We start from the raw sequence: 10,220 nt of genomic DNA on the forward strand, positions 1-10,220 counted from the left end.
TAGAAGGAAATGAGAAGGTGGATAGGCTGACCAAACAAGCCTTGGAAAATAAGGACATAGGGTTACAGATTCCTATTTGTAAGGCTAAAGTGAAAGGTTTTATTAAGTTACAAATGTATAAAGTCTGGCAGGGATATTGGGATAGGAATGAAACAGGAAGGTTCAAGGTTACTTTATTTACCTGTAGGTAGATTTGTTTTGCAGACAGTGAATTGCATTTGGCATTACAACAAAACACACATTGAAATTGTTAGGCAGGTGCTTGATCAAGTGCTCAGTGTTTCACCATTCATCAGTATAGCAGCATGGATAAGTAAAAGGATAAAATGAATAAATAAGATCATATAAATAAAAATAAGATGGACTAAAACACAGTATAAACCCCAAGAAAATAAAAACAGTCTCTGGGATAAAAACCATGATAAGAACATAAAATTAAAAAATTAGAAGTCACAGTAATAAATAGAGCAAAGAAATAAGATAAATAACTAAATAAGTAGATACAGTGCAATGTCACTATTTCTTATTGAGCTCAGTGACGGCGACAGGAACAAAGCTGTTTTTGTAGCGCTGTGTCCTGCACCTTGGGACTAAAAACCTCTGTCCAGAGGAAAGGAGCTGAAATTCACCCCGTAAAGGATGGGAGTCATTATTAAGGATAGATGAAGCTGTACCTGTTTAGTGTAAAGGGAGGCGGGGCAAGACTGGGACTCACCAATCAGGTGACTGGACCATCTGACTATTTGATTCAGTGAGTTTTTCTCTGCAACTGAGGTCTGACCGAACGACGCCACCAAGCAAAAAGACAAAACAGACTCAATAAAAGAATGATTAAACAAACTTAAAATGGTTCAGTCAATGTGGAAGTGTGCCAGGTTTCTAAGGCAGTGAAGGCGCTGATGGCCCTTTTTACAGACAGATCTGCAGTTCTCATTAAAATTCATTTTTCATTTATTATAGTCCCAGGGTATTTGCATGATTGCATTTGCTCTATTGTCTGACCTTTAATTAAAGTGACTCCGTGCCTGTCCTATTGTTTTCTAAAATTCATGACCATATCTTTTGTTTTAGACATGTTAAGGTGACGGTAGGACTCCTCACACCACTGGATAAAGTCATCAGTGACAGGGCCATGACTGGCCTCACCCTCTTTGAGTAGGCTGATGATAACTGAGTCATCAACATACTTAATAATGGCCCTGTTTTCAAATTTACTCTAACACATATTTGTGTAGAGAATGAATAATAGTGGCGACAGGATACATCCTTGAGAACCAGTGGGGGAGAACACTGGGTCGGACAGAACCCAACTTATCGTCACTCTTTGTGGCCTGTCCGTTAAAAAGTCTAAAATCCAGCCCATCAGACTTTTACTGATTTTAAACTGTTCTAAGAGCCTTTTTGGTTAAAATGTGGGGCTGGATTGTGTTAAAAGCAGAGGAGAAGTTTATAAATAAAAGCCTTGCAGATGACTCTTTACCCTCCACATATTTTTAAAATCATGTTTAATAGAGTCTGTGTGGCATTCTCCACTCCTCTGTTGGGCCTGTATGCAAACTGCATTGGGTCCAGCTCATGTTCAGTCTCCTTTAGAATCACAGTCTTAACCAGTTTTTCAAAGACTTTCATAACAACTGAGGTGAGAGCAACAGGCCTGAAGTCACTCAAGGATTTTGGACGGCTGGATTTAGGGACAGGGACAACGACAGCATCTATCCAGAGAGAGGGCACATGCTGTGTCTGCAAGGACTTATTAGAAATAGTCTGAAATACAGGACTGAGTTCATTAGCACAGGATTTAATAAGACAACCACTGATGTTGTCAAGACCCTGGCTCTTATTCATCTTCACAGTACTTTCTGACATCGCTCAGTTCAGTGGTAAGGTGGAGTGTCCTTCAGGTCCTGTTTCAACTCCAAAATGTCCTTACTAAAATCAGAAGAATTAAAACAAGCGTAAAAACTGTTAAGAGCATTTGCAAAATCTATATAACATAAATACACTGGCAGGAAAAGCAAGAATTGGAGGTTTGAATTGGCAGGAAGAAGGTATCATAACTCGACGTCGTATAGGACACACTGGATTAAATCACTCATTACATAAAATAGGAAAGCATCCAACAGGATTCTGCTGCAAAAGCAATGAGTTAGAAACAGTTAAACATGTTTTACTGGTGTGCGACGTAATAGATTATAACACTTCAGAAACTGAGCCGTGGTGATTTTTCATTACAGATTCTTCTTGGGAAACTGGTTGGAAGCGCTTATAGGCATATAATTAAATTCTTAAGGGGTATAGATATTGTAGGTAGGATCTAGTTATTTTGTTTTTTCTGCCAAGCTTGTGTTCCACACTCCTGTCCAGTTGGTGGCGGTAATGCTCCAATAAGCTGGTTTACCAACCGCCATTAAACAAGAATGAGAAGGTAACAGGTGTTTTCCTCCAACTAATATACACATGGAGCAGTCCAGGAAAAGGAGACCGAAGATGAACTTTGACAAAGTTTAAGGAACTTTTTTTTTGTGCAAGGGAATATTTTTCTAAGGTAAATGTTTAACGTCGTCCTTGTGTGTTTTAACCGTGTTGTGTCGTGACGTGGACTAGTCCAGCTTATCTCCATTTACCGCAGATACATCTGTTTCCAGTCTGACAGGTGTTAGCATACAGCTGCTCTATGATTTATATTTACTCTAATAAATAATACACCTGAACTTTGCATTCTGGCCGATCTACTACTGATACTGACTGCTCAAAGACTCATTGTAGAAATACTCCATCATAATTTAAATGAATAAATAAAGCAAAATGTACTTTAAAGTATCTCAATTAAAAGTACATATTCATGCAGGCTCCTTCTAAAGTCTTACGTTATCATAGAATATTGAAGTATTGGACTTTCATCAGTAAAGTGCATTTTATTGTTATAGTTTGATTTGATTTGGACTCTATATTATGTTGTAGAGTTGTAATAATATTATATATCATATAAGCTACATTGTCAGTGAAGTCTAGTGTAGTAAAAAGTACAGTGTTTTTCTTTTGAATCTAGTATAAACTAGCCCAGCATAACAATTAAATACACAAGGTAACTGAAAGTACCTTGGATTTTTACTTGATGCAGCATTAGAGTAAAAGTACTTAGTTTACTTTTTTATCTTTAACCAGGATACAGTGTGAGTTAAACATGTCACAAAATTGGTGACAGTTTTCTGATTTTATTCCTGTGTTATTCGGCATTTTACATCTGAATTCTGAATAAGCTACATGAATATTTCAAGTAAGTAAACACTCATGTACAGTACAGAGTATGAACAGCATGGTTTCATGCAGAGCTGCACAATTATTTGAATCACAATGTCAACAAGCACAAATATAATGTTGCATAGTGATAGCTTGAATTCAGTGATTGAGAATTAGCACAGAAAGGTCATGTGTAAAAAAAAAAAAAAAAAAAAAGAAAAAAAGAAAGAAAAATGCAACTAGTTCAAGTTTGCATATTTGAGGTGGGAAAATTGCAGCTTTCAAAATGATTGGAAATTAGTGCATTTTCCTCTACAACCAAATTAGTGCACTCAGATTACAGTTGTCTACAAAATAATTGTGTGCGTTTTTCCTCTACATCTGCAGTGTTTTACACAAGCAAAGCTACATGGTGCCTTCATTTAAAAGTGTAAAAAAAAAAAAAAAAAGTCACTTGCCATCATACAAATTATACACTGCCTCACCTGGATAAAATGAAGCTAAGAGTTCAGATGCAGTGATTAAAATGTTTCGGCTCCAACATGGTCTTTAACTCCAACTGATGTAGTGAGTAGCTTCTCATTTCTTAAACAACCACCAGTTTGATAGAGAAAATGAACATTGGACTGTGTGTCAGTGGAAAACATCATGTGGTCTGATGAGTCCAGATTGACCCTGTTCCAGAGTGATAGACAAGTCAGGATGAGAAGAGAGGTAGATGAAGTGATTACCCATCATGCCTTGTGCCTACAGTCCAACCCTGTGGGGGCAGTGTTATGATCTGGGGTTGGTTCAGTTGGTCAGCTCTAGGTTTAGCAACTTTGTGTCCATAAACCAATGGAAATAAATTTTGTAATATGGCATAAGCTTATTGAGGTGATTTCATAGTGAGTGTGTACCATAATCAATGCTAGTGTTGGTGTTTGTTGAGTATTAATCCTGCCTTCGTGTCCTCTGAGAGTTATAGTAAATACTAGTTACAAACTTGAAAACTGGACATGAACGTCTCTTCACGTTGTGTTTTAAACTGGAGAACTAGGGAAAAAATTTGACATTAATACATACATTAATGTTCTGCTGCTGTTAGCTGATGATTTTGCACATTCATAGTATTTACACAATTTGGCAAAAAAAAAAAAAAAAAAAAAAAGCTGTAGGGTCCAATCAGGGGAAAGTGAACATCAACATGAAAAAGTACATTTGCACACATCATTTAAAAAGTGGGCTCATTTCTTTTAGCTAAAGATCTCTATTTTATGGAACTGTTATCCTTTTTAAAATATCATTTGTAGAAAAAAGTTACAACCGATTTTATCGATTGTACTTTTTACACCATAGCCATGCCTCAGACATAAAAATATAGCTCAAGTTTGACAGTAAAATTATATCTAAAAAAATGTATTCAATCTGTCACATTTAAAAAGACTGTCTGTGAACTGTTACAGACAAATTACTTTTTATTTGTAATTTACCTATATCAGTTTGGACCACCAGAAGTTGTAAATAACATTTAAAATCCATTAAGTAAAGCAGTTTGATTATATCTAGGTTGTTGTTTTAAAAAATAAGTCAACATTTTGGGTGATGCATACAATGGTAAAGAGTTGTCCATGTGTTACTATGGCAACCTGTCCGTGTGTTACCACATTCTCATATCAATAAAACAGAGACTTTTCAATATTTTACTCCAAACCTTATTTTCAGCATAGTTGAACATAATATTTAAAAGGTTTTGTCCTGCTTGATATCAATTTCCATTAAGAGCTGCATGTTTTGAATGTTTGTTTAAAGCTTAAAAAATTGATATCCGGTTCAAGTCCACATGTTACTGAGCAGTAATTAGACATTTCTCACCTAAAAATTTTTTCTCCCCAAATTTTGTTATACATAATGTTAAAGTGCTTATAAATACCTACTCAAATATATATAATACATGCATATAAGTTGCTCTGCTTATATGACGGAGACTGTTGAACATGAAATGTGTCCACCTGTTACCGCTCGATCGGATCCTGTAGCAGAGGAATTAACATGTTCAAACCATTTTTCCCAAGTAGCAGGTCATGATAAATTGCGTATCAGCCATTTTTCATTTCGCTTCGACAACAAAAGGACTTGGCACAACGCACTAGTAATTTCAAATTCACAAGTGGAAAGGATCATCTTCCTGTTGGCACATGAAGGCAGCATTAGTCTCTGTAACATGTAATTAAACAGACAGAATCCCTTAAACTAATGAACATGTTGACTGTAAAAGGACTGAATAAGAACAACCATTGTTTGGCAATCAGTTGTGTCAAACTACAAATGTATTGGGATGTGATGTGGTGTTTTCTGATTTGCTCACTGTGTTATTCTTCTTGTCTTCCTCAGTGCCACGTGCTTCATGTGGAACCTGTTCAGCGAGCGACTGTCAGGAAAATAATCATGAAGAGGAACAAGCAGATTAATATCAAGCGTGCCCTCGCTCTAGCTGGTGCCTTTAACTTCCTCCTGTCATGTGCCAGAGGCTGCCTGCTTCCCTTTCTCACACTGTACTTCAGACAGCTGGGCCTGACCCCCACAGAGACAGGCATCGTCATGGGCACCAAGTACCTGATATGTCAAGTCTGGAGCCCAGTGGGAAGCCTGCTCTCTAAGCACTACAACAAGAGGCGAGTGGTGATAAACGGCTGTCTGGTGGGCTCAGCAGCAGTCGCTCTGCTCCTGCCTTTTATCCCACCTGTAAATGTGAACACAATGAACAGCACCTGTAACACATCTGAACTGAAGGTCAGTCCAACAGAAATAGTGGGCTTCAGTGGAGTCACGCAGCCAGCAAATGGAAAAGACAGTGTTTCCCACTTTGGTGTCACTTTTCCTGTCAAAAAACATCATTATAAAGCAGAAGAAAAATCTGACACAATGCCGCAAAAGAAGATAACTGTGCAGGTCAGCAGCAGCACCGAAAAAACAAACACAAGCACTTCATTTCACATCTCCAATCCTGTTCCAGCACGGAATGAGAGGTCCAAAACCAAAGATCTGCCAAAAGAAAAGATGTCGCAAGGTGAGAATGAAGGAAGTGGGTTTTTAGATAGCCTAAAGGGGATGGACATTCAACACCAGCTCTTTTTCTTGATTCTCATTGCTGTGTCTGTGTGGGAGGTGGCCTCGGCCCCTTTGGACTGGACCATGGATGATGGATTGTATGAGTATCTAGATTTTGCAGACGCTGCCGACCGCCACAGCAGTGCTGGGGTGTGGGGTTTGCTCGGCACGGCGTGTGGCGTTGGAGGAACGGGGTTGCTGGTCAGTCAGTTAAGTTGTCGGGTTGCTGCTGAGACGCCCAGGAGCGTTGTTCATTTCTTCTGCTACGCTGGTCTGGCGGCTCTGACCCTTCCTGTGGTGTTTTTCCTCCCTCTCTACCTGAACAAGAAGCACGGCCGAGCCAACGGGCTCCTGAAAGCAGTGCAGCTGGTGCGTGGTTCACCCCGCGCTCTGCTCTGCGCCATCACCACCCTGCTGGTCGGGATGGGAACCTCGGCCGTGGACAACTTCCTCCTGTGGCAGATGCAGGACCACAGGAGCACTGAGCTGCACATGGGCTTCTCTCTGGCCCTCGGACTGCTCTCACAGTTGGCCTTCCCTCTGATAGCTGGACGACTGTCTAAAGTCCTCAGCCCGGCACGGGTGCTCACAGTGGGGGCCGCCAGTCTCGGGGTCCAGTGCTTCTATTACTCGTTTCTTTGGGGGCCGTGGGCTGTGCTGCCGGCCCAGGTGCTAAGCTGTTTCAGCGGCGGAGCCCTCTGGTGGGCGGTCCAGGTTCAGTGTGATGATGTAGCCACGCCTGGAGCTGAGAGGAGTGTGAGGAGGGTCTACACTGCACTCTCTCTGGATCTGGGGAGAGGGCTGGGAAGCTTTACCGGAGGATTTGTGGCTCAGAGGTTGGGACTGGTGTGGCTGTTCAGACTAGTTGCTTTGGGCCTGATGGTGTGGTGTGTGTGTTTGCCTCTGCTCCAGTTTAAGGCCCCTCGCCAGCGCAGGATTAACTACTCTCGGCTTTTGGCAGCTGATGCGAGTGAAGCCAGTGACTCTGAGTCTGAACAGGAAAGAGACTGGCTCGATAAAGCCATGGAAGATGGCAAAAGCAATAACAACTATGGAAGGAGGATAAGCCACTGAGTGTGAAATCACAGAGCACAGAGGGGATTTAGTTTCATAAAATCAAATCTCTGAATAATGAGAATTAAAATGGAAATTGCAATTATCATTCCCCTCCAGGTTTGGACTCCCACTTAGACACGCCACTCTTTATCATCAGGTAGCATAAAAACCTAAACCAGAAGCAGGATAATTGATTTCCTCCCCTGACAGGTTGAATTAAAGTGACTTTTGACTTTAATTACTGGAACTATTACTTTACAATTTAATATGTGTCCCATCTGTCTCACCATTTATCCGTCTGCAGTGAAGGATAGACTCAGATTAGTGTCTGAGCCTCCTGAGTTTTTACAATCGAAAATTTGCATATGGCATTCTTTTACAATGCAAACAAGGTAACAGGATAAGGCAGGTTAAACAGGACAGTAGTAACTGTATCTTGCGAACACAAGGAGTGTGCAGAAGGTGAGTCCAAAACACACAGGCATACTGCACATACTCACCACACCCACTGTGACAGTTTATCTCCAGTTAAAGTCACAACCCACTGTATCCAGTTATAGTCGTCTGCCTTTTTCTGACCTGAAACATTTTATTCAGTTGATACAACAAATGAACGAGCTCTGCACTTGCAATCCAATCTGTGTAACGCAGCCATTGTTTCTGCAGGGATGTGGCATGTTTAGAGGGCATCTGCAAAATCTGTGCCAGAAAACATTAGTCTAACCTGTATTTCAGAGAGTTGCTAATCATACCTCATGTCAGATGATTCACTTAGACCTGTAAGGTTCACTGAAGTGTACAAAAGTCATCATATTTGGTTTCATTGAATAGAAGCAAAATATTTGACAAAAAAACATGTGACTCGTTTTTTGGAGGGTAATGTTAAAGCATTATATTTTCTTCATTTGTCATGTTTAACTGCTGTCAAGTCAGTCAGATTTTCATTTACATCGACTTAAATCTTGGTTTTGTATTAGGTCAGTGTTCACACAATTAGAAAATCTAAAGTGACAACAAATCTAGACAGGCAGAAAATGACTGCTCTGATGCATCGCAGGAAGACTCACAAAAGTAACAAGAATTCATAAATCAAGAAGAAAACGGCTTCACTGAACTGTCTTGTAATTTTTTTATTTATTTTTTTGTGAATTTATTAATTCTTGTCTTACTTTTGAGTCGCCTTATGATGCCATAAATTAAATCAAACCATCAAAACCTTTATTACACAGACACATATCACGTATTCATTTATTGTCATATATTTTTCCTTAATGGAATCAAACAAAATCTAGTTTTTGTGGTGGAGTGGTGGTGGATTACTGCAGTGTTTGTGAACTGGGTTCTGTATTTGTGAATCTTAAACCAGCTCCAGACCTACATACTGTGAAGAGTAAACTAATTATCCTGGAATATTTGCTCTACTAGGCTACTAAAAACTGTTTTAGTATCAGGACTGTTTGATGACTGACCACCAGCTCCAGAAACACCACTGTTGGTTTTGTCTGTTTGTTATAAATAATAACTACTCATACTGCCACCTACTTGTCATGCAGTGCAACATGCAGCCAAAGTAAATATGTGAATCCACTTAATACTTGAACCTTTCTGCTTTAAACACACGGGTCTTTTATTTTTTTTCGGGTCTTTTTTTTCCGTGTTGTACAGTTCTGGACAGTGTTTGAGTGAATGACTGCGATGTAGCAAACACACAGCTACCTTCTCCAAACATCTGGCTGTGCCCTCCAGAGTACAACAGCATGAAACCAAATCATCCCTGTATGTCATTAACAGCTGAACCCAGTCAGGTGCAGTCGAGAACTGATGATGGAAGATTGATTCTATGATGGAGGGGGCTGTTATAGTGATTAAAAAGTAATACACTGTTCACTTGAAACCTTTTCATTCATTCATTCATTTTCTGAAGCCGCTTTATCCTCACTAGGATTACAGGGGTCGCTTGGAGCCTATCCCAGCTATTAATAAGCAAAGGCGGGGTACACCCTGGACATGTCACCAGTTCATCTCAGGGCTGACAGGTTAAACCTTTTCTACGGAGTAAAATCCTTGTAACAGCTATATATATATATATATATATATATATATATATATATATATATATATATATATATATATATATATATATATATATATATATACACACACACACACACACACACACACACACACACACAAATGTTTGGGGCAATAATTGCAGTCATTTATCTTTTTCCTTTAAGAAATCAATGGTAACTTTGTATAGCTCATCAAAATGAAATTAAAAGATCTGAACTACATTGATAACCTCCTGAATGTGATGACAGGGAAGATGGATGGCCACATTGAACCCCTTAAGACCCAGACATCCACCAGCGAACCAAAAGCATCTACTGATTTAAAATGTTTAACACCTGTTGGTTCATTAATCCTATCAATACATGTAAGTAATTGGTGTAAAATGCAGCTTGTCATCTTTTCCTGATCATCAGATATAACCCATTCGGATATTCAGAGGCTCTGTAGTGAATGTGGAAATATCTACAACACTGATTCACCAGTAAAACTCATGGAGTTTGATGAATGACAGTGGAAGGAGACACTTGGTTTATGTTCAGTTAATGATAGATTTTACAAAAAAAAAAAAAGTCATTTTTTTCTTCAGTTTTCTCTGCTGCTGATATAACCTTTGAATTTACAGAGTTTTTATCACCATTTATATGACATTAAATATTGGAAAATACCTGATTTTCACTGGGAAATTGTAAAATACATAGGATTATTTTATAATAAATGGTGATAAATTGCTCAATGAATGTTAAATATGGGGGAAAAAATCA

At 39.1% G+C, this 10,220-nt stretch overlaps 1 protein-coding gene across 1 annotated transcript; it reads left to right on the top strand.

The window, feature by feature from the left end:
* Nucleotides 1–2,422: 2,422 nt before the first annotated feature.
* Nucleotides 2,423–9,280, top strand: mfsd6l (major facilitator superfamily domain containing 6-like). Its single transcript, XM_030140165.1, has 2 exons — nucleotides 2,423–2,545; nucleotides 5,614–9,280. The coding sequence occupies exon 2, from the start codon at nucleotides 5,668–5,670 to the stop codon at nucleotides 7,402–7,404; it is 1,737 nt and encodes a 578-aa protein (XP_029996025.1). The 5' UTR covers nucleotides 2,423–2,545; nucleotides 5,614–5,667; the 3' UTR covers nucleotides 7,405–9,280.
* Nucleotides 9,281–10,220: the final 940 nt, after the last annotated feature.

The sequence above is a fragment of the Sphaeramia orbicularis genome, chromosome 8, assembly GCF_902148855.1.
Source record: "Sphaeramia orbicularis chromosome 8, fSphaOr1.1, whole genome shotgun sequence".
Lineage (NCBI taxonomy): Eukaryota > Metazoa > Chordata > Actinopteri > Kurtiformes > Apogonidae > Sphaeramia > Sphaeramia orbicularis.